The 23,032-nt window shown below is 47.7% G+C and overlaps 1 protein-coding gene across 3 annotated transcripts in view; it reads right to left on the reverse strand.

The window, feature by feature from the left end:
• Positions 1 to 23,032, reverse strand: part of HOMER3 (homer scaffold protein 3) — a 37,476-nt gene that overhangs the window by 4,875 nt on the left and 9,569 nt on the right. The window contains exons 1-7 of one of the 3 annotated variants that reach the window (XM_026064841.1): positions 19,166 to 19,738; positions 9,685 to 9,829; positions 7,578 to 7,734; positions 6,553 to 6,684; positions 6,081 to 6,188; positions 2,320 to 2,441; positions 1,243 to 1,399 (exon numbers count right to left, since the gene is read on the reverse strand). In XM_026064841.1, the coding sequence (XP_025920626.1) occupies positions 1,243 to 1,399; positions 2,320 to 2,441; positions 6,081 to 6,188; positions 6,553 to 6,684; positions 7,578 to 7,734; positions 9,685 to 9,698 (690 nt within the window). In that variant the 5' untranslated portion in view covers positions 9,699 to 9,829; positions 19,166 to 19,738. Of the gene's footprint in view, positions 1 to 1,242; positions 1,400 to 2,319; positions 2,442 to 6,080; positions 6,189 to 6,552; positions 6,685 to 7,577; positions 7,735 to 9,684; positions 9,830 to 19,165; positions 19,739 to 23,032 lie in introns of those variants that run through there. The other 2 variants (XM_026064842.1, XM_026064844.1) reach the window with 2 other exon arrangements.

A 23,032-nucleotide genomic window follows, 5' to 3' on the forward strand; every position in this document is an offset into this window, starting at 1 on the left:
GAGGTTTGTGTAACAGGAGTCGTGAGCTGTCAGGCTTGCAGAGTCACAGCCAGAATCAACCCTTCATGAACCAGCTCTTTTCCCAAAATGCTATGGTATAGGGACAAAAATCTGGATATTTCCTTGAGTTCTAATCCCGTCTGTGATTCTGCAAGGTCCCCAGTAGTTGCCCTTTGCCTGAGGCTCACGAGATCCTCACTCATATCTCCTGGCTGTGAAAGCAGCCACCAAACAGTTAAATATTCCCAAAGCAACGGCAGGGAAAGGGCAGCTTGTCCCAGCCAGCCCCCTCCCACCTCTGCATATGCATAATCAAGGTCTTTGCTATACCTAGGATGGGATTCTGCTGCAGAGGAGAAAACTTGTTCTGCGCAGCTCTTTTACTGTCTGACTTCAGCACTGAGAATTAGCAGTGGGCACAGTGAAGCCTGGGGGATGGCTGTTTACTGCACAGACCGGCCACACAACAGCCATCAAGCAGAAACAGCTGTTAATTGCTATAAATCCCTGCTGTCTTTTGAATGAGCGATCTAGAAGTGAAATAGCTTTATGCCTCCTTCACCAGGGCTYGAGAGTCCCTTCCCAGCCAAACCCCAAAGGTCCTAAAACCCTTTCCCAAATGCTTTGCAGTTCTTCCCTCCCAATGAGCCTGACCGTGTGACTGTCACTCCTCTACCCAGACGTGCACACAGGCCCCCTCAGTTGATCCGTGACCTCTCTGACATTACATAGGTCAAAAGATCCTATTATTCCAACCAAACAAGGGGTTGTTTGTACTGTGCCACCCGGGTTTCATGACGCTGCAGCTTGGATCCAAGCTAATTATAGCAGATAGAGCAATTTTCATCCTGTCTCTCAGCAGTCAAAAGACTGTCCTGATACCCAGCTCCAGGGGAGCGCGGCCCTCATTCGATATTGCTGGCAGCTGGGAACCACTCCCAGAAAATCTAAGAGGGAAGCCTCTATTCTCTGGTTTTGTGCTCTGGCTTCCTCCCTTTATCCAGGGGGACTCAGTGCTCCCACAGCTTGCTTTGCAGAGAACAGGAGCTCTTGTGAGGGCTCCCTGGTTATGTGGCCTTATTCCTTGACATGTTCTCCCTGCCAGGTTCATGCAGCATCTCAGATCCGCAGCCTGACTCCTGCTGATGCCTGTGGAAACTGAGGGGAACACGGGGCCAAGGGCATCATCTGTTCCTGGGACAGGGTTTCCTCTGACCAGCTCTGCAAGCACCCTCATCTTACCCGCTGCCTCAGCGTTTCCGTCTCCTCCTGATACGCAGCCAGCTGCTTCTTCCACTGGTCCACATTGGCATTGGCTTCATGGAGAGCAGCCACGAGCTTGTTGTTGTTGTCCTGGAGGCTGAAGAACTCAGCTTCCCACTGGACCTCACTCACTGAACTGTGTGAGAGAACAGGAGAGTGTGCAGGGGAGTCTCACCATGAAGGTTTCTTCCCTCCAGTGCAAACATGCAGTGAACCATGCTCTTGGTAGTGCTGAGCAGCTCCCTGCTCCTGCATTGCTTTCAATTTGGCTTTGATTTTGCTTCCCAAAATTAAATGCATATTCCAGCCCTGAATTTGCATCTCTTTCCTCTATCCCCAGATAATATTTCACTTGGACACCATGTGTCTTGCTTGAAACTGCAGAAATCACACTGTGAGTTTAATGGCTGGGGAGAGATACAGCTACGAGAAAGGGGCTTTGCAACGTGGGACTGTGAATCCATTTTTAAACCCTCATTAGATCTGAGTTTGCTTTGAATAAAACCACTACCATCCCACAGTTAGGAGAAGGTAGCAAAGGACACTTGCTTTTAATTTAAATATATTCTAAGTGTTTAGTTGGGAGCTCAATGGGAGCTACAGGGCAGAATCCAGCCTGGAGTCTTTTGACTAGACAAAGACCAGAAGTAGCAGGGACTTTGCTGGAATCATCAGGGGAATTAACACAAATGCAGCCTTAGGCCAGCTGGAGAAGTGTGAACATCTTCTGGTATCACAGACTACTGATCTGTAGATAACTGGCATCAAGCTATCACTGCTGTGGGCACCAAGCATTCTCTTTCCCGCATTGCCTAAGCAGCGTATTTCACCTCCAAGCTGGAAAAACCTTGGAGAAGGAGGGAAATGGGTATGGCGGAGGACCTGGGACGTTACTTGGCTATGTGAAGAGGAAACACTGAGTCGACAGCATTTGGGCTGGGACCACCCTGTCATTCAGGGACTCTGTGAGCATTGGGATGACAGAGACACTCTCCAAATTCTTCTGGAATAGCCAGTTTAGGAGCCAGGAGCAGAGAGCACCCAAGGCAGCCTCACCCTTCCGAAAGCATCTTCTTCAGCCGCTCCTTCTCTGTTGTTATCTCAACATCGGCACTTTGGCTTCGGAATAGCTTGTCTTCCCCTGGTCCATTGGAGCTGATGATGGGGCTGGGAAGTACCTGGGAGAGAAGGAAGAGGTGGTTATCGTACAGCAGCAAGGACGAAGACATGTGGCCACAAGCTCTCTGCAGACTCATTCACAGGCTGGGTCCTTAACTGCCCCAGGGCTAGTTCTCAGCCACTACACTCTTGTGAGCAACTCTGGCTTTTGATCCCTAGCTTCTAGGCAGTGCTGTGCTCAACACGACAAGGGGTAGCAAAGAGCCTCACATATGGCTCATCAGCACCAGTCATGGCGTAATCATGATTTCAGAGGCTGTGTGGACAGAGTTCCTCCTCTGTTCCAGGGCGGCTGCTTTGCTGCTGGCTGTGCAGCAGTGCAGAAGGAGCGACAGACAACACAGCATCTATCCCAGCCCACCAGGAAGGACTAGAGCACAGCAGCAGGGGATTCCTCTCAGATAGGTAAGTTAGTGTGTGTCCTGCTCAGCTTCTCCCTTTCAGCAGCTGCCCTGCTCTGCTGCCACGTCCTCCCTTTCCCTGTCGCCACGCCGTGCTGGGGCAGCTACCCCAGTGGACAGACACCCTGAGCACGTGGGCTCACAGCTTGCACACGGCAGCTATTCCTCCCTCCTTATTTGAGGTGGTGAACTCTCTGGCCCTCAACTTCCCCTTGAAAAATGCCAGTGATGTCACAGCCTGTAACTTGAGCCTTGTGGCTGGACACAACACACCAAACTGCTCAAGCTGGCTGTTTCAGGCATTCAGGGTTTTGCTGAGCCCTATAACAGGATTTTCTTGCTGTTTCTCAGTGCAGTGGAAAGACTTAAACTCTAAGAACAGACCTGACCGGCCACCTGGGTTCAGTTGTGAGTCCAGCTTCTGTACCTTGAATTAAGACACCAGGCTCAAGGGAGGGGGATGCTGTTATTGCTCAGAGGATTGCAGCACCCACTTCCCAAAGGTATGGGAGGAGAGACTTAGAGTCCCTGCACCAAAGGATGCCCCTTCTCTATGGCTCCATGCTCCTGCATACATCAGAGCTAGCAGAGACACACAATTCATATGCTCACAGGCTGGAAGGAACCAACAGGGGAGCAGACATGAATGTACAAACACCACAGTGGACTTTACTTCCTCCAACCCCTCCAAAAGACCCTGCCTTCACAGCCTCCCCTCACGTCTCTCGCAGCAGGGARAAGACTTGGCACAGACAGGGCAAACAGCTATAAAAAGACACCCTGAGCACTGAGCCTCAGGGATACTAAAGTTGGGGGCTGTGAGACCAGGTGGCTGGTGAGCCTGCTGGACTTGATAGGTAGCCCTCAAATGCCAGTGGTAAGGACAGCCACCTGCCTTTGGAGTCAGCTGACATCTATAAATAGAGCCAGGCAGGGCCATGAGATGTATTGAACAGCAGCTTCAAGAAACCTTCCAGAGAGTGATCAAGAGCTGACACCTTCAAAACACAGATCTGCCTCACCTACAAGCCTCTTTTACAGGTGGAGAAACTGAGGCAGGGAAGGGGCAGAAGCTTCCTGTTCTGATGTGTGACCCCTGTGACTCCAGCTGAAACTGATGACAGTTAAAGATGCTCCACGTTGTTTTGTTGCCTATACCATCCCCACTGACATACTCTGTGATGGAGATGCTAAACGGGATGATGATTGGCCTACAAGGTCCTAGAGAATGGGGGAGAGCTGCTCTCCAGGGATTTCCACAGCTCCGAAAGTCTGGAGCCTAAATAAACTAGCAGAGAGGCAGAAAATCAGGGAGACCTGATTTAATTACAGGAGGCAGATCTGCTCTCTCCTCACTGGCAAACAGCAACACAATTAATTATTCAAGGATGAGACTCACATGTGTAGCTCTAGTAATGTAAAGATTGAAAATCAGCCATGGGACAGTGAAAAAGGAGTATGTGTGTGCGCTGGCTTGCAGCGGGTAGATGGGCTGCCGCACGTGCAGGCTGGGGGAGGCAGGAAACACAGGGCAAGGTGCGCATRCCCGCAAGGCGGAGGACACGGCATGTGTTGCTGTGTGTCAGTGTGCTGGCTGCCGGATGGTTGCACGTTGGGGCCCTGCATACTTGTGTGTGAGCTCCGAGACGGGACATGCCAAACGGGAAAGTGAGTATGCATTCACGTTGCAGCAGTTTTAGTGCTGCTGAATYAGGTAAGAATGAAGAATCTGAGGCAATTTCCCTGATCTGTATTTAACCTTCACTTCCAGCCACCTTATCCCTTCTGTTGCAAGCTGCCATAGCAGCACAGGGAGGAGAGATGGATGTGTCCTGCTCTGACTCCTGACACATTTTGCGTGGTGTAAACAGGATAAGAAGGCACATCCCAAAACCCAGCCTCCGTCTCCCAGGCCAGGGGAGCTCTCATRGCTGCAGCCAACTGTGAATCACTGTCTTGGGCAACAGTTGCTGACCAGAGAGTCTTTTGCCTAAAAGTTTGGCTCTACTATTCATGTTCTACTCTACTCCTGCCTTCATTTGCCASCCATTAGGATGGGGCAGAGTCTGTGGCAGCAACAAGCCAGTCAGATTTTCCCCTTTTTTCCACCCCACATGGCATTTCCAGTCTCTGCAGAGCCACCGCCTCCACCTCCCCTTCTTTTCCCTGCAGGCCAAGGTACTGTTCGCACTCCCTCCTCCTCCTCTGCTGCCACTCCATCTGTACTCAACCAGGAGAACGCGGTGTCCTCCATCCTACAGCTTCTCTCCTACTGCCTGGAGCTCAGGGAAACGTACAGTCACCTCTGGAGTGCACCATTTGGGAGGGCAACTTTACTGTCACCTCTGAACTGCTGCACCATGAGGARAAGAGGGGTAAAGTTCCCTGCAGCATATCCCCTCCCCTGCATCCTGCTGCTGCTGGAGGTGGTTTAGCTATACAGGGARACAGGTAACAATTGCAAGTGCAATACACGCGAGAATGACCTGTGACGAGCGTAAGYTTTCTGCCTTGGTCTCCTGGGGAAAAGAAAATTGAATGACTGGCTGTCATGCTTGCAGTTCTACAACAGTGGAGAGTTGCAAAGGGGCAGAGTGATTTCTGCTCTCATAGCACAGCTACTTCTCTTCCACAGTAGAAATAAGACAGAAATGGAAAAAGTTTGGCCAGGATTCCCTAGTTAGTAGCTCTAAGAAATCACTTGGTCTTTCCATGGACCACCAGGGCCAGCACCTTCACCTATGAGACACTTGGGAGGGAACCCCCCCACACACATCCAGCAAGGGAACCAAATGGTTGCAAAAGCYATATGTTTTCCTTCCCACAGTCTTCATCCAGGTGACCTGCACTCCCATATGCTGCTCGCCCATCATTGTCACACTGAGCCCAGGGAGACTGAATAGCTCTGAAGAGCAAAATGACTCCTCTAGTGTGGCCTTATCAGTCATCAAGTGGTTTTGACACCTTAACYGGCAAAGAGGGAGGGGTATGAACCTTCCCAGGAGCTCCACTTAAGTAGTAATTAATTAATCCACTTCATCTGCCTCAGTAGAGTGATCTCAGGGCCATAGGTGTCATCAAAATGTGAATCTCCCCAGTGTGTGGCAAGAAAGCCCTCAGGGTGAAAGAAAGGGAGAGGCATACACAAGTTACCTGAGGAGATCAGCACAGTGACCATTTTCCCCAGCAGCCCTCTCTCTGCAATGTGCTTTTCCCACCCCCGTTTCCGAGCGTTACCTGATGAGATGTGATATTCAGGGCAGGATTGGTCAGCTCTGTTTTATCCTGGGACTTCTCCCTTGCCAAACGGGCTGCTTCTTTCACTTCCTGGAATTTCTCTGCAAACTAGAGGGGAGTGGTAAAGTCACTCTGCTGCCAAACTGAAATGCAGAACAAGCTAGAATTGATGCCCAGGCTATCCTTCCTCACTTTGCTACTTCATTTCTTCCTCACTTTGCTACTTCATTCAACATGCTTTTTACTTGCTATTCAGTTAACAATAAAATTCAGGAAATAGCCCCTTCCCATCCCTACCCATGATTCTGGCAGTCAGGGCTGGGGAATTAGCTAAGCAATAGATTTTAGCACAGTGCAAACAGCATTACACCAGGATCCTGAAGTCTTTTCTCCTGAGGCTGATATCTCCTTCAGGGTTTCTGGGCCATTCCCCCTGCTGGGATCAAAGTTCTGCCAGCACCTACAGCATTACCTGGGAGAGATGTTGCTCTGAAGCAAAGCCCAAACCATAAACTGTGTTGGCTCGGCTGTCTGCCCATTGTCCAAATTTCTGGGATGTCTTTGTGAAGGTCATGTTGGGGGTGATAGTGCTGTTGATGATCGCCTGTAGAGAGAGGGAAGAATGAGAGTCAGAGGAACCTCTGTCCTGCTGCACAGGGTGACAGTGTGGGATGTCTCAGGAGTGCTCTGACCACTGTAATCACTGTGTGCTCTAAGAACTGGGGGTAGGAGCCATGGCTTTTAAGTTGTTCAGGCTTGTGGTGACCAAAAGTCTTTCTAGTCTGGCTGTGTGACATGAAAAAAATCTCAATTTTGCTGTCTACTGCAAAAAGCATAGTCAGCTTCAGTGAGCCTCCATTGCTGGAAGAAAAGATAAGAGACAGAGCATCTCTGGGGACTGAACAACTTTCTGATGTTCTCCATTTTCATGGTAAGTATGAAAAAAAGGAAAGGGCTTAAACAGCACTCAGAGCTAGCTATTATGAAACACGCTCTGTTGGTTAGGGTAGAACCAAAACAAATTGCCTGGGAAAACTGCTGAATCTCTGCCATTGGAGGTCTTCAGAAAAAAATCAGGAAAACTTCTGTCAAGAACAGTTTAGGGAGAGTCAATCTTGTTTTGTGGACATGACTGAACTGACTACCTCTGAGAGCCCCTCAACCTCTGTCTTTCTGTGATTTCATTATATCTATGGGGGTTGGTTTTCCCATGGGACCAAGGCTCTCAGAAAGCAATTGTGCTTTGCATGTTCTGGGGAGAGAGGGCATTGGCCTGCAGGACATGCTTTTCACCAGCACAAAGTCTACTGTCTAATGCTAAATACACTTGAGCATGGAGACACTCTTTTACCTTCCATTCCCTGTGGTGAAGATGCTGGAGTGCCCCATGCTGAAAACTGATCAGCTCGACACAGAAAGCATCAATTCCAGAACAGACTTTGGCTGGAGAGAAACTTGCTGTTAAGCTGTGCGATACTGTCAGCAAAGGTCCCCTACCTTGGTGCCCCCCACGCTGATGATCCGGTACACATTGCGTGTGGCATCGTAGAAATAGGAGACAGTCAAGGCGTGTTTGCTGGCAGGGATCCAGTTCCGTTTGGTGGCAGGGTCGATCTGGAAAACATGGGCCCTGGTGCTGAAGATTGGCTGCTCCCTGCAACAGAAACGAACAGAGCTGTCAGGGCAAAGGGGAAGCTGAGCAACATGGCAAGTGCACGACTTCCTTGCACTTGTGCTGCATTCTGCACTGCTGGAGGCTCTTCTGCTCTTTGCCTCCTCTCCAAGGATCCAAGATGCTAGGTGCTAAGCCCCGCAGCTCCCACGGACCCGGCACCTCTCAACAAGCAGCAGTTCACTGAGCCTCTGCACAGGGAGTAGCAACTGTCCACTATCTGGGCTGGTATCATCTAGTGTCCCTCCTTATGAGGAGAGTCAGGACCAATGTCCTCCATCAGTCCTGTGAGCTCCATTTCTGAGATCTTTGGCTTTCTCTGTGCTCTCCCAGGGAGCATCTCGCATCCTTGGCATTCTTCTAAAACTCATGAACTGCTGGGGACTGCTGGCTGATGCTATTTCAAAGTAAAAGCCTCAGGGCTGTTTATGCCTCCTATTTGCCCACGACTCAGGCAGCATAATGGCAGCAGCTTTCCCTGCATGCTAGTGACCTTGGCCTATGAAAATACCCTTGCTATGGTAACAAAGCCACCATGGCCATTGAACTACAGGTAGAGGTTCTTACTTTCCTCAAGAACTTCTCTCTCCTCCTCTGCAGTCTTCAGATATTCCCAGAGACCACAGCCTGATCATGCCAGCAATATCTGGCTACTACCCTGAGGTCTCTTATGCACATATACCAAGGATGGACATGCAACTTGCAGGCAAATATGCAAATAGGATGTCACAATCTCACATTTTGGGCGTATCAGACGGTCCTGCACAACACAGCTGGAGCAACAGAATTACACTAGTGACTTGTGGTTACAATATTTTTAGCCTGATTTGAAGCTTTCTTTCACTATCCCCATGCACCTTAGCAGGCAGTTCATGGTGACTTTGCCTGGTATATGATTCTCGGGCTGCTGCGTTAGCTGTGCTTCCCAGGAGATCTGTGAGCGGAGCTCTAAGAGAACGGGTGGATGTAGAATGCGTTTGGATATGAGCACAAAAAGTGCCTTCCCCTCAACACAGCTCTTCCTTCCTTGACTCATGCTTGGGAAGCGCATCCTGCAGTAAGAGGTCACATCACAGGATTAAAAGTGGGTCACTTAAGAATGAATCAAAGGAAACACTTCACCACACAATGTGCAGCTGCTGCAAGAGAGCACTGAACCAAGTGCTGCCTGGATTTTGTAACCAGTAATATGTGAGCGGAGCTAAGGAATCAAGTCTCAGGCATCAGGATGTAACATGAGCATTTCAGGAGGCAGGAAGGAATGTTTCCATGACACAACAGCCCAGGTGCATCAGGGCTTGGTGGTCTTTATTTGACTTTGCTTTAAAACCCCAGGCACTGGCCACTGTCGCATTCTTTACCTAGACTTGGTGGCGTCTGATGTGACTGGAAACATCCCACACACCCTCCCCAAGCACAACAGCTGCAGACAGGGCACAGTCACAATTCTGCTACGTGCAAGTCCCTGAAATCCAGAAATTTATATTCCTGCTCCGTTTCAAGGCCTCACAGCCGCAATGAACAAACCCTCCCCTCTACCTGAAGATGACTGTACCTGGTGCTTTCTGAACTCATCACCAAAGCTTAGGAATGCAATAAAATCCTCCCTTCTACCTTCCAGTCACCAGCCTGGTTCCCAGGTTGCAATCCTAGACTCAGATCTCTTGTTCAGAGGCAGACTGCAAGCAGGTCTAGACCAGCCCCTTCTCAGCATCCTCTCCGGCTGGTTTTAGCCAGCTGTAGTACATTTTTGGAATGAGACTCAAATTCTCTGGGCTCTGCTAACAGATACTCTATTTTATATGGCTCATGGCTTTAGCCCTACCTCATCCTTTGAGACACAGCATCCACAGAGTTCAGACAACCTACATTTCTGCATCTTAATCCCCAAGCCCCGGGCTAGGGTCAGACAGAACAAAGGAAGGACATTACCTAGTTGTTGACATTTGTTAGTAAGGGTAAGACAGACTACAGGCCAGCGGAGTTAGTACGGGTCTCTCCTCCAGCAGCTTCCTTCCCAGGTCTCCTAGCTGGACTGAGGCTCCTTTTTGGTTTTGCCTCCACAGTGATTCATTTCCTAGCGATGGAAAAGTCAGCTGTTATTTATCACATAGAGAACAGACAGAGCGTGCAACCAGGCAGCATTTAGGGGGTTCATTTGTCCCAAACTCTTAAAGCTTGTAATTTGTAATGATTTCTTATCACTGAATAAGCTTTCTTCCCTGTCATGGGAGCTAATTGAGTGAGCTGTGTAACTGGAGTAAATCCCTTTGGCAGCAGGAGCCGGCTGTTGGGAGAGGGCCACAGGGGAGACTGGAAGGCTCCAGTGTTTCCAGTAATGCACACATGACGCCGGCTGCAGTGACACTGTGATGGAAAACCCTCCTCAGAGATAACCCCTCAAACGCACAGCAGTTATTCTTGTGCTCACTATTCATCAGTGAGACCTGCACCCAGAGTCAATGGAAAGCATCCTGCTGACCGCAGCAGGTTTCAGACCAAGTAATGTACCGGACTGTCCCCTGCCATGTGCCCCGACAAAGCCTTCTCCGACATTCCCAAAGATAACCCTTCCCTGCCCACGGGACGGTGCTGCAGCGGCACCTGGGAATTCGCCCGCTGTGTGCACCGCCTGCCCCGCACTGCACAGAGCCAGGCACGATCCCAGACCGCAGCGATGAGGAACCCCTGCTGCTGCCCTGTGCTGTCTCCCCATGGCATTTGAGACAGCTATGCTACTCGTTTGCTTTGTAAATTAGTCTCTCCAGCAAATGGCCCCCACCCCGCTCTGCCCCTTATCACCTGCACTTGACACTCCGCATGTCTCAAAAAGAAAAGGCAAGAAAGGGGTAAGATAGCGAACTCGTACTGTGAAGGATGCCTTTAGAAGGGGCAGGGAGCCCAGACTCCCCAGCCCCTCTGCTAGCGCTGCCTCCAAGCAGGTCAACTTTGAGCGTCTTTTAGTACCCGTAACTGCCCACAGTCTTCCTACTGATCACTCCAGGATGGAAGAGGCTCAGGGGGGCCATCAGGATGCCTACTGTCTTGTAATTACAGCGCCAGTAACCACAAAAGCCAGCATTACTTTCCTTCCAAGTACCAGGAATGGAAAATAAAATGCCACTGGAAAGCCTGTCAGACCGGAGAATAGCCCATCTTTACAGGTATTGGCACACGCTTTTTCCACTCATATCAGGCTGAGCTGACTGCTTCCTCAGCCAGCACGCGGCCCTGGGCATTCACACTCTCTCCCTGGCCTCAGCTATGCTGAAATATGCACCGCTGAAGGTGTTGATGGGGAAGGGTGCTCTACTTTTAATGCCTTTRTGTAATCACTGCTGCCTTGACACACCTTGTATGTTGTTGATGCTTCATGGTCTTCCCTGGAGCAACTGCATGCTGCCTCAGAACGGTCTATCCAGTCCAGTTACAAAGGTACAAATCTCAAATTCTCCAAATAGGCCTGCTGCCAGTTACACCAGATGTGCTTTGTTTCCAACAGAAAGCAAACTGGCAGCAACAGCAGCAGGGCATGTCTGCAACTTCACCTGCCTGCCTGGTGCCAAGGAGGGAATTCCTGCACTCACGTACCTCTGAGGGAAGCAAAATATGCAGCAGCTCCTGAAATTATCTTTCATGTCTCCCCTTTCGTCACTGCAAATGGGAATAGCTGCTGCCAACTTGCACATCCCTAATAACGGAGCCTAGAGACAGCTTTATGGGGCTAGCACATCTTTTTCCTTCTCATAACTACCTGAGCACAGCGCCAGCCCGGCATGTGGACAGTGCTTTCTAGGAAGCAGTTACTTAAGCTCTATAGGTAGTGCTCAAGGGAACTTTGTGCTCTGCTTGAGGACAGCACAGAGATGTTCAGGCTCCTTTTGAAGTGCTGGTGTAGGGGAAAAAAATCTGCTTTTTAAATCCAGCAAATGATACAAAATGTATCCTGCTAGTAAAAGAAATTCATTGTAGGGGATTCTGGCTAGACTGGTAACCTGCCTTTCAGTGCTCACTTACTTGTCTGACAAGGTTAAAGCAAACCCTAGCAAACAAAAGCTCTCCTAGGGTCTAAGTGGTGGAGCACAACAAAAACAGAAAGAGAGAGAAGGTAGTGGTACGAACTGAAAGAGAGAGAATAAAAGCAAGAAATAGGAATTGAGAATACATTGATGTGGGAATACGGATGTGAGCTCTGGAGAGTTCCTGGGGACAGAGCCCATGAAGCCTGCAAATCTGGGGGCACATCTCCAACAAGGCACAAATGAAAATGGCTCTAACTCAGCCTTTCTACGGTTCTTTGGCAGCAAACCACCACAGCGCAGTCTGGCACAGTTCAGCACAGCTGAATGGAATAGCAAGGTGTGGGTGCAGGCAGGGTTGCCGGGTCTGGTGTACGTGCAGAAAGAAGTTCAGAAAAAGCACAGGTCCTGAAGGCCAGATCTAAGATGCAGGAGCAGAGTAATGTCTAAAGAGCGCTCATCTGTGTTCGGCTTGCTTCTGGCCAAGCCGCTGACCTCTTGCTTCCAAAAACACTACAAAGCATTTAAAAATAGTCTCACAAGTGCCTAGGATTCAAACTGTCATGTTCTCTCTCCCTCTATAGCCCTTTTTCCCCTCTGTGTTTTAAGTGCATATGCTGGATACTCCACACATCCCTAAACGCTGACACTTCTTTTCCTGCTCCCAGCTGGGAGTCCCTGTAACAATACAGACATAGCAGCGAAAAGGGCATGTGTAAATAAAACCACTTACATCCCCCCAGGGCTGTCCTTCGCAGATAATTAAGAAAAACGAAGCAAATGAGTGAAAGGACAAAGATCTGGCTTAAATACAGACATGATCAGCAAGTGCCTGATGGCAACTGGAAAGGATCCAGATCTTGTCTCTGCCAGCATTTGTTCACAGCCCAAGGGGGAAGGGCAAAATTTAGCTATTCCACATCCCACTGATAGCTTAAAAATGACCTGCCCTGATGAATGTTCTGTAATATTCAGCAGCAGACTTCCAGCTACTAGGCAAAACTGAAAAGTTAAAAACAAAATGAAGAGGTGATCTAACTAATCTAGCTATTTCTAATGGGTTTCTCACAATAAAAAAAAGCACCTTGCTCCAGAAYGCTGTCTGAGTAAAGACCCTACTGTCTCCTCTTGCAACAAGATGTCATTCCGGTGATTCTCCTCAAAGAGAGAAGCTGGAAAAAGGTCACTGGGTATTTGGGGAGGACACGTGAATACAGAGTATGAATCAATCATCTCTGATTCGGTCACTGACTGGAGTCTCTGACTCAGTGGTCATCAAACCAATGTGTAAAACTGCATGCTGGTCTCATTTCCACCTTCGTTCTTATATTATTCCCATCACTACAGCATTCAGATTGATTTCTTAATGAATAGCTGCTTATTTCGCGATTGCCAGGACAGCAAATCATTATTTGTCCTCTTAATTTATGGTCTCTGCAGAGTAGCAAAGGACTGAACAGGCCAAAGGAACCGAGTTCGCTAACCGGACGAGGGGCCCCATCAGGTTAGGGCACACTGACATAYCCCCAAGACCCTGGTGGAGAAGCAAACCCTGCAAGCGCTGCCCTACGCCAAGGAGGTACAGATGGCATCAATTCAGTCCCTGGCACCAGTGCCACATTTACCTAGCAGGGGGGACAGTGGGCATAAAATGAGGCAAAGTCTGGGGAAGATTAAAAAACAGTGCTGGCCCCTCTATTCTGTGATATTCTGAACATATATGTCACTGGATGTATGGACTGTCCTTGAGGGTCCTGCCTGGATACGGGCTCTACCCTCCTCTTTACAGGCTTTCCTGCAGGCCTTTCCATAAGCGGGATCTAACATAATCCAGTGCTGCTACACCGAGAATGCCCTGGAGAATTTCACTCGCAGCAGAAAGGGAGACAAGTCACCTCCAAGAGGTGCTGTCCCCTGATTGTCCCTTGATGCACCTGCAACGCACGCGCCCGCAGGAATCCATATATACAGGGGCACCACAGGAACACGGTCCCGCCACGTTGCAATAACACAACGTCCCAGCTGAAGCGGAGCTGCCGACACCAAGCTGCTGGGAGCTCGGCTGGCCAGCCCTGCCTCGCAGCCCATCTCGCACCTCTGCGCCGAGCGTTCGCACACACCCCTTACAGCAAGCCACCTTTAATCCCTTCGCTAGAGACGCCTTTAATGGAGGATTTCACAGAATTCATTCTCCAGTCCTCACGAGAGAAACACTCTTAAACCTGCAGATGAGTCTAACAGCAGAACAGAAGTAAAAAGGTGAAGAGATTTTTGGTTCAAGCCACGGGAGTCACTGACAGAGCTAGGAACAGGGCATATTCTCCACTCTAACCACCATCCTCCTGCCACAAGATAATGATATAAAATCCTATGAAGAAACATTTTCCCATTTTAAGGAATAACCCAGGTTAGATGAAGGGACAGCCTTTGCAAGAGCTGTTCAGAAAGACATTTATCTCTATGTCTGCATTTCTATAGCACTGTGGCGGCTCCAGTGTTTTTCACCACATTTTCTCTGTTCTCTCTCTCCCTCCCTCCCCCCAACCCCAATCTCAGATGCCTGTTGGGGTCTTTACACTGCATGGCCTCCTTAGAGAAAATTATGCTTTATTGCTTCCACTTTCTCTGGGTATTTCCAATGCAAATTGCATCTCTTTAGGAAAACCCTGTTTGACAGTTACAGGCTCACTCTCTTCAGCAGGTTCCTAAAACTAAGGGCAACTGCTAAAATGTAGCCCTCCTGCCAGACCTTTTCAAAAGGAAACCAGGTTTTTATTGTTTGCTTTAGATCTTTTATTGCATCCAGTGATGTCTTTGCCGGGTGGGTTCTTCCACAGAGGGTGTGGGGAGTGGTTTCTTTCCTACTGCACAGCTGCATTTGGCTTACGCTTTGTCCTTGTTTTTCTCCTATTCTTTGTGSAATCTGGAGGATTTTTCCCACTTTGAGATCCTTTTATTCTGCATCCTCATTAACTCGGGCCTCACTAACCTATCTTCCTGCCTGTGACATGCCTATCTGGTTAACTGAATTACTTATCACATCCTGCTCACCTGCCCTCTTTGCTTTATGACCAGAGAGAAGAATCTTTGATATTTTTGCTTTGGAGAAGAAAGCTTTCAGAGTTGCTTTTCTCCAAACAAATGCTAATGTTTCTGTCCTGTCATCAATTCCAAACCGAGGCATGTGACGAAAGATAGGGATTTAATCCTAGACACAACTGTTACCTACAGATTTTTAAGAGACAGATTTGGCGGGTGAATCTCAGGATAAGCTTTCTCCCTTGAAGCACTCCAGGAACACAAATATTGAATGAATAGCTCCGGGCTTTAGGAATAAGGCCTTTTTAGCCATGAAAGCAGTAGCTGAAATATGCTGGTGAGGCTGAGCTCAGTTCTCATTAACTGCTTTCGCCTTGGTGCTCCTGGATGGGGTTCAGCCAAGGGCATCCCTAGGAAGTTCTTGTGCTCTCCTCCAGCCTGCACCTCCTCTCTCTCACTGCGGCTTCTCTTTGCAGGGATATTCATTTACTTGTCAGAGAAAGCAGCCTCTCTGCACTTGGATGCAGACAGGGTAATCATTTTAAATACTTTGCTCTAGATCTAGGCAGCCTATGATCCTCCTTCGTCTAAAAAACAAACAAAAATGCCTTGTCAGCCACAAAGCACCACATCAGCACAATCATCTGCTTCCATGAACCGCGAGCACAGTAGTGCTCAGCCACGAGAGCAGGAAAGGGCTTGGGGGTGGGAGGGACTCCTGCTGGTGATTTCAGTGGCACGTTTCCTCCGAGCAGCAGAATACCTTCAGAGCACATATTTTTGCAGTGCGCCCAGTCTCAGTAAGCAGCCACAACGAACAAGCCCCAAAAGCACAGGTCGTCTGACAAAGGCCTGTTGCTAGTCACAGTACCAGGTTAGCATGGTAAGGATTTCCTAGCTGCTGTGGCGGGAACTTCTCAATCGACACTGCAATCTTTCTGAAAGTTCCTTCTCCCAGCAAGCAAAGTCTAGTTTCCTGGACGGGTGTCCACAGAGCCGCTTGTGCRGAGCAGAAAGGGGTATGCGAGAGCATGTGAGCATGAAAGATATGTGGCTCAGCTCTAGAGCTCGGCCCACCGCCACGCTGAGTCAGCTGGGAGGCCGTGCTGGCTGCGTCAGGAACTGGGCTCTTCCTTCTGTTGGATCGCCCAGCCAGAGCACTCGTGTGCGAGAAACCTACTGAGCAGCCTGTTCCGGATGAAATGTTTTTTTCAGGGGAGAAGTGCGTTTCAGAGAGACAGAGTCCAGTATTTCAAGAGGCAGAACYGGAGCACAGAGAGGGCATGAGAACTAATCCTTCCCTCTCCTCCTCCCCCACTGCTGTCCCTCTTTGTTTCCTTTTATCTTCCCTCAGCAGCCTGAATTGCTGCTGACTGTATGTCAGTGCTGTTTGGGGAGGAAGCTTGGGTTAATGGGACTGAGAGTCAAACCTCATCTCTTTCCCATTACATTTCTCCCCAAAGTCTAACTCTTCGCCTTAGTCAGGGACTGGGTGTAACTCCCTCCAGAGCCCTTGGAAACTACTGCTCCATTGCAAATGAGCGCAGAGGGTGTGCATTGATATTGCCTGCCTAGGATTTGGGCACTAGCCCCCAGGACACTGGCTGTTAGACACCAGACTGCGAAACCTCACTGCGCTGGGAACCAAGTTTGGGAGGGCCGATGCGCAGCCCTTTGCTCTTACCACCAGGCAGGTTTTCAAGCCCCCTTAGCTGCAGCTTTGCTTTCATTCCRTGCTGCATAATGTCACCTTGGGGAAAATGCATAGATGCTGCTAGTGTCCAGATGGGATTGAAGGAGGCCAGACTTCTACCCCGCAGCCACAAAGGAAACGYGGAGCAGTGCAGCTCCAGCAATGGAAGCTGGCTATGGGCTGCTTTCCCCTCTGCCTCCCCCACTCCCAAGGGATTACCCAGCAGGGTTTAGCACAGGAATGAAAAGCAGCTGCCTCCTGGCCTGCCTGCAGATAAAGGGCAGCATAGGAATCCTGGCTGAATACGCTCCTGTCGGATCAGCGTAAGGAACAGCGGCAAGCATGCAAGGTCAGGCACAGAGAAAGGGGATCAAGGACATTTAAAGACATAACACAGCGGAGAGACAATTTTTCTGTTGGAAACCTGTCTCCATCTACAGAGTATCTTGGCTGCTGAATACCCTGCTACTGGGTGTCTATGACGTGATCTGCACATTCACGTTCTGAGACAACTGTTACTTCTGCTGCTAAGCTTCAGTAGCTCTTTCTTTGACACACAGACCATTGCTGGAAGGCTGGAAAGCACTTAAAGTTAAAAAATAGCAAAGCCAGATTGCACCTAATTCTTTATATATTCCAAAAAATACAGCCAGTAATAATTAGAACCAGAGACGCTGGAGATATATATGCATTTCAAAACCCTCCATGACTCTCCTGCGCCCAACATATAGTCTGCTTGTGCATCTTCTTTATGAACCACGGCATCCTTGGCGCTTCTAGGCAGGGATGCCTGCTCAGCTTTAGCAGAACAACTCGCTCGGATCTGGATCTGCTGCTGTTTTAGACCTGCCCTTGCCAGAGCTCCAAAAGCACATCCAGCAGCCCCTTTGGCAAGGCCAGTTCAACTTGCCCACTTAGCAGAGGTTGGTGGGATGGCAATATAGACAAGAGTGGGCAAATTCATCGTTTGATATACGTGACAAGTGAGTAAACTCTACACTGCACAAATTAGAAGCAAGTTACATCTACCTATGCTTATATTTGACCATACCATTGGCAGAAAGTCAGAGATGTTCATCTGAAATGCGAACAAATGTCTACCGAAGACTCAGCTAGGACATAACTAAATTCCCTTCTGTCAGGATCAAGTGTTATTTACAACTAGACTCTTCAAAGAAGAAGTGCTAATGCATTAATACCTACAATGCAGTGGTTACAAAAGAGTCCAGGGACAGTTTATCCATGAAAACCAGAACAGGAGGTTACAAAGAAATCTAATATGGAGGAATGAAGACCAGAGTCCCTGCTTTAAAAATAAGTTAACTAAAATCAACTGTCAGAAAGTGATGTAAGAGGTGATGCTCTGTTAATCTCTTTTGCACCCAGAGGAATCTAAATGCTGCTGAAAGCTACTCAATATTCCTATGTGATCAACGTACAAGCAAAAAGACACTAACTCAGGAGTTTTAAGTGAAAACCGGGAATTTGGGGTGGAAATGTCACCTCTGGCTTAACAATAGTCTTGCTACTACAGCACTATAATTATATAGCGAAACCTAAGCAGACTGAGACGATGACACTGTCTCAACATTTTTCATGGGAACTGGCAGCCCTCTAAAGAAGTCACTTAGCTTCTGGGTGTAACCATGGTAGGTCCAAGAAGGATTCATCCCATAACCCTGGAGAATAAAGCGCTAGTCCCAACCTATCTGCTTGCTACACCCTTCCTGGCAATTCTAAGAGTTTTACTGTAACTTTGTGGATCACCAGAAGGTTACAGGAAAATAGGGACACTCTCTGATGTAACCTGGATCAGCATATACTCTGCCAACTTCAAAGGATCTATGTCAGATTCACACTGGTGTTTGATTTTTTTGCCTCTTCCTTTTCTGCCTCTTAAGTCTATGTTTTACTGTTCAATCATTTTATCTAGATAGTCCATGAGGAAAATTAGCAAGAGGAAAACAAGCCACTAAGAATTTTACTTATTTCTCTTAGTATGTCAAAGCCAAATGTTTGGAGGGAGTTGATCAGGCAGGCTTCCTACAGATCCACTGTACTTTCAAACACCCAGGAAGAATTTATTGCACAAGAAATTCACAACAACATGTCACGTCCTTAAAATTACATGATTGTGGCTTATAACTAGGGCATAAATTAAATACCAGGCTAAGCTCCTATTTCCATTCCAAAAAACCACTGCCACATCCATGCAGCATATTTCACCCTTGGAAAATCTGAGGGGATCATAAATGTAACCACCAGGGATTTTCAATCAGCTATTTATCCATTTAGAAATGCAAACAGGATCCATTTAACTGTATGCCAAAGTCACAGCAGCCAGACAAAATCTGTAATTTCTAACTTCTGGGAAAGTTTGCAAACGCAGCCCAGCTCCAATCCCCCCACCCCCTCCAGTTCAGATTTAATACAACATATGGATCACTGGAGGCTTCTCTTACGAGTTTATTTAAAGAAGTTGCAGAGAGTTGCAATTATCTACTTTCTAACCCCTAAAATAAAAGGCACGTCTAAACTTTCGAGCTTGCAATAGGGAAAAAATGCATTTTAAAACCTTCATTTCTTTAGCCGTTACCTTAAAAATAGCACAGCTGCCATGAATAATAAAAGCAATGCAAGAATAATAAACTGCCAGTCTCACCCCATCTTTGCCTGGGTGTCAGCTTTTTTCTCTCCCGTCCTTTCTGTCGGCTGCCTTAGATTCTCTCCACGTTTTGATTTATTTCTCCCTTCCTCTTTCTTTCTCTGTCTTTCTCCGGATCCGGATGCTCTTTAAATTTCCTCCGGAATTTCACTTTGAAATCTGCTAGTTTTGCTGTTGGCTCGAAACGCCCAGTAATCCCCGGGCGTGCGGGGCAGCGAGGGCAGGGGCCGCCCGGACCCCCCCGGGCTGCGGGCGCCCACACCCGGCACCAGCCCAGGGCGCTCCGCAGGCAACTTCGGCACACCCCCGGCCGCCGCGACGTCGCAGTGCCCAGCAGGTCCCCCTTCTTTCTGGCTCCCAGGATCCCTTCTTCCCTTCAGCATGGGAGGGGAGCGGCAGGATTAGGTGGTGCTTTTGCAAACCCTTGCAGACAAAGCCGCCTGCCCGCTGCTGCTCCAGCAGCCCCCCAAGTTTTCCCCCGCAGCCGAAGAAGTGCAGCCACTTCTGCCGCTTCTTTTCTCGACCGCAATTTCTTTGTTCTTCTTTTTTTTTTTTTTTTATCCGCTTAATCCCTCTACCAACAGCCAGATCTCGGTCACATTCCTACGCGCCTTCTTCCGACTTTATTCCCGGAGCCGGAGCCGGCTCGGCGGCACCACCTGCCGGGCAGAGCCGGGCCTGCGCCCGCCCGCGCCGCCGCACGGCTGCCCCGCCACAAGCCCCGGGCTTGATGAATTACGACGTGCTTAATTAGAGAGCTACAGTGGGATTTTAAAATGTGCTGGCTATCCATTAAAAAAAAAAAAAAAAAAAGTCGTGTTCTTTTAACTTAGTCTAGACATTCAGAAATAGACTTTTCTTTGTTGTTCTGTCTTTTATGAAGTCATTTATAAAAGTGGAAAATTAACATAGCCACTAATATGTTTTTATGAAATGGGGAAATACCCTGGGAAGAAGGGATGCTGAAAAGGCTTGGATAGTTAGCAATCAGCCACTCCTGGGTGCCACTGCAGCCAGAGGAGCTAATGCAGTTCTCAGCTGTGATAACCAGGCACCGAGCTGGAGGGAAGAGCTGTCGTCTCTGTTCCACGGTGGGAACCTCTGCCCAGGTCTGGTGCCCTCAGCTCAAGGATGCTGAAAAACCGGACAGGGCTCATAGGAGAGCCATGAGAATGAACAAAACATGCTGTACACTGAAAGAATCAAAACTGCTTCATCTGTTCATCAAAGAAAAGGATACGGCGTGACTTGATCACAGCTACAGAAAACTTCCTGGTAGAAATCTGATGCAAGAGTGCTCTTCAGTTTAGCCAACACAGGTATAACAAGCTCTAAGGGCTGGAAGCAGAAGCTGAACAGGTCAGTCTAGAAATAAGATGCATTTTTAATCATGAAGGTAGAGATGCTGCATCAGTGCCCCAGTCTAATGAAAGCCGGAGCAGGAATGGACTTTTTAATATCTGTTCCTTTTCAACATTATATATAACAGGTTCTCAGTAGAGATTTTACATATAGCAGCTGCTCCTGGCATTGCTTGCTTTCTTCTGTAGACAAAACACAATGTGTGTCAGCCCTGGTGTTTCTACACACAGCAAAGACAATGATGGGGCCCATTTCTGAACACCACATATTTTAATGTATTTGTGACAAAAATCAAAATTGGTCATTATCAACTATACTGAGCTGAGGGAATCGATTCTATTGACTGTAATTATTCTGGGCTTTAAATCATGTCAGTAATGTTGGAGCTGTGGAGCGTGTGAGCACAGGCAGAGTTTTCAGAGCAGGTAATAGCTGTGCGAGCTTCCCATACAAACATGCCTAGTAATGAACCTGATGCCTGGCTTTGACAGGAAACTATTTCCACATTTCCTCGCAGACAGCTCTACCAACACATTCAAATCTTGATCGAACATTAATGCTTCTCACTGAACTCTTACTGCACCTCAGTTTCACTTTAGAATATTCTATTACTAAGCTTTCCATGAGCAGACTGCCAGTGGTACTGAGTTATGTTGCTACCGGATGATCCCAGTTCCCTTTATACTCTTTACTTACTAGGACGCTTGCTTTAATAGGAAATTTCCCCAAGAGAGGTTTTGTTAATCCCAGCCAGTACTGCACATTAATTTCTCCATGCATTAATAACTTCAGGATATTGCTGTGGCTTGCACCAAAATAGTAAGCTACATACTAGTAATTTTACAAGAAAAGGTGGGAGTAGCATTCATAATTCAGCAATATTCATATCAAACAGTAACAGCATAAACACCAGCAATAGCACAACCACTTGCCACTCTCCGCTTTCAGTGTATCATCTCCACCTTTCTCTGTAACGTCTTTAGAAGGGAGGTTTACCTAGCAGGTATTATTCTTCAACCTTGTGTTCATGATGCTGTTGCCCCTACTGCTAAGAGGCTGTGGTCTGCTGCCAGTAGTTTCAGGTATAACATCAGCTAGATGTATTCTGAGCACAATAAGGTGACGCTTTGAAAGAACAGCAGCAGCTAACAGCACAGAAGATTTTTGGCCTCATGAGAGCTGAAGCAACATTAGAAGCTAGGGAGAAGGTTTATGTTTTTACAGTGTATTGGTGTATGCTCAGAAAAGTCATTGCAGGACGTAAGCTGGAGCAGCTCCTGATGGCTATTCGAACCTGAGTCGGCAACTGAACAAGCAGCTCCAGGACTACCTTGGCTCTGTCACACTTACAGTTCAGCACCAGCACTCTTTTTGCCCCATATTCTCTGTCCTTCCTATGTGCAACATGGCAACCAATGACAAAAGGACTAAAATAAATGGCACTGAAGACACTACTGAAAGTAGGGCACAATATCTTTCATATCGACCTGTTAATGGTAAGTTATCTACAACTCTTCTTAAAAGCTAATTATTTTACACATTTAAATTAGGGTAATTAGATCAGCAGGAACTGAACTAAAACCAAATGCCTGCAGCCTTGGGAGGATTTTCTGAAATGGGGTTTTGTATTCCATCTACATTCCCTCCAACTGAGGGGAGACAGTCAGTGTCCCCAAAGATAGGAACAGAAATTTTGATCACTTCCTATGTTATTAGTTACATACCACTACCAGTCTGCATCATTAATCTCCATATAAGTCTTTGCATATAGGGAGAAGAAATAAAGGTAAAGGAACCTTATAAGGAAACAGAATCCCTTTCAAACTGTGAGTCAAGATATGAGCCCCAGATCTTGTTTTCGCATCACACTGATACCATCATTGAAATACAGCCAGACAGGCCCTGGCAAAATGGTTTGTCAGCTGCCATCCGTTCTTCTAACTTTCAAATGTCCATTTTTCTTATGTAATTCTCTTGCCCACACTTTGTGCCTATTACTTCATCTGCTAGAAAGGCTGACATTATTCCCACCTTTACATCCTTCCATGAAAAGTGCAAACATTAGTGTCTTGATTAGTATCAGCAAAATAGGCAGACACAGACATCTGTGAATCTGTTTCTTAGAAGTTCAACAGCTGGCCTCACCTTCTCTGGTATTTGARCAAAATACACAAGAAACGGTCATTACAAAGCATAACTGAAGGATAGTCTGATCCAGGGAGAATGAACACATCCAGAAAGAGACTGTCACTTTGCTTCAGTGTAAAAACGCTTATCCTGTTTATGTCATAAGGGAAAAAAAACATTGAGTAGCTGCTTATCTGTCCTTTCTTCCTATCCAGATATTCATATTGTACATATGATCTTAGTTTCTAAGAATTCTTCTCAGTTTAACTTGAGAGCAGGTGTCTTGCTATGATTGGTACAGACTTCCACATAGGAGAATCCACTTCCAAGCAGATTTCTCCTTCCACAGCTACATGAGAACTGGAAAAAAAAAAA

The sequence above is a fragment of the Apteryx rowi genome, unplaced genomic scaffold (genome assembly GCF_003343035.1).
Source record: "Apteryx rowi isolate R43461 unplaced genomic scaffold, aptRow1 scaffold_220, whole genome shotgun sequence".
NCBI classification, from domain to species: Eukaryota; Metazoa; Chordata; class Aves; order Apterygiformes; family Apterygidae; genus Apteryx; species Apteryx rowi.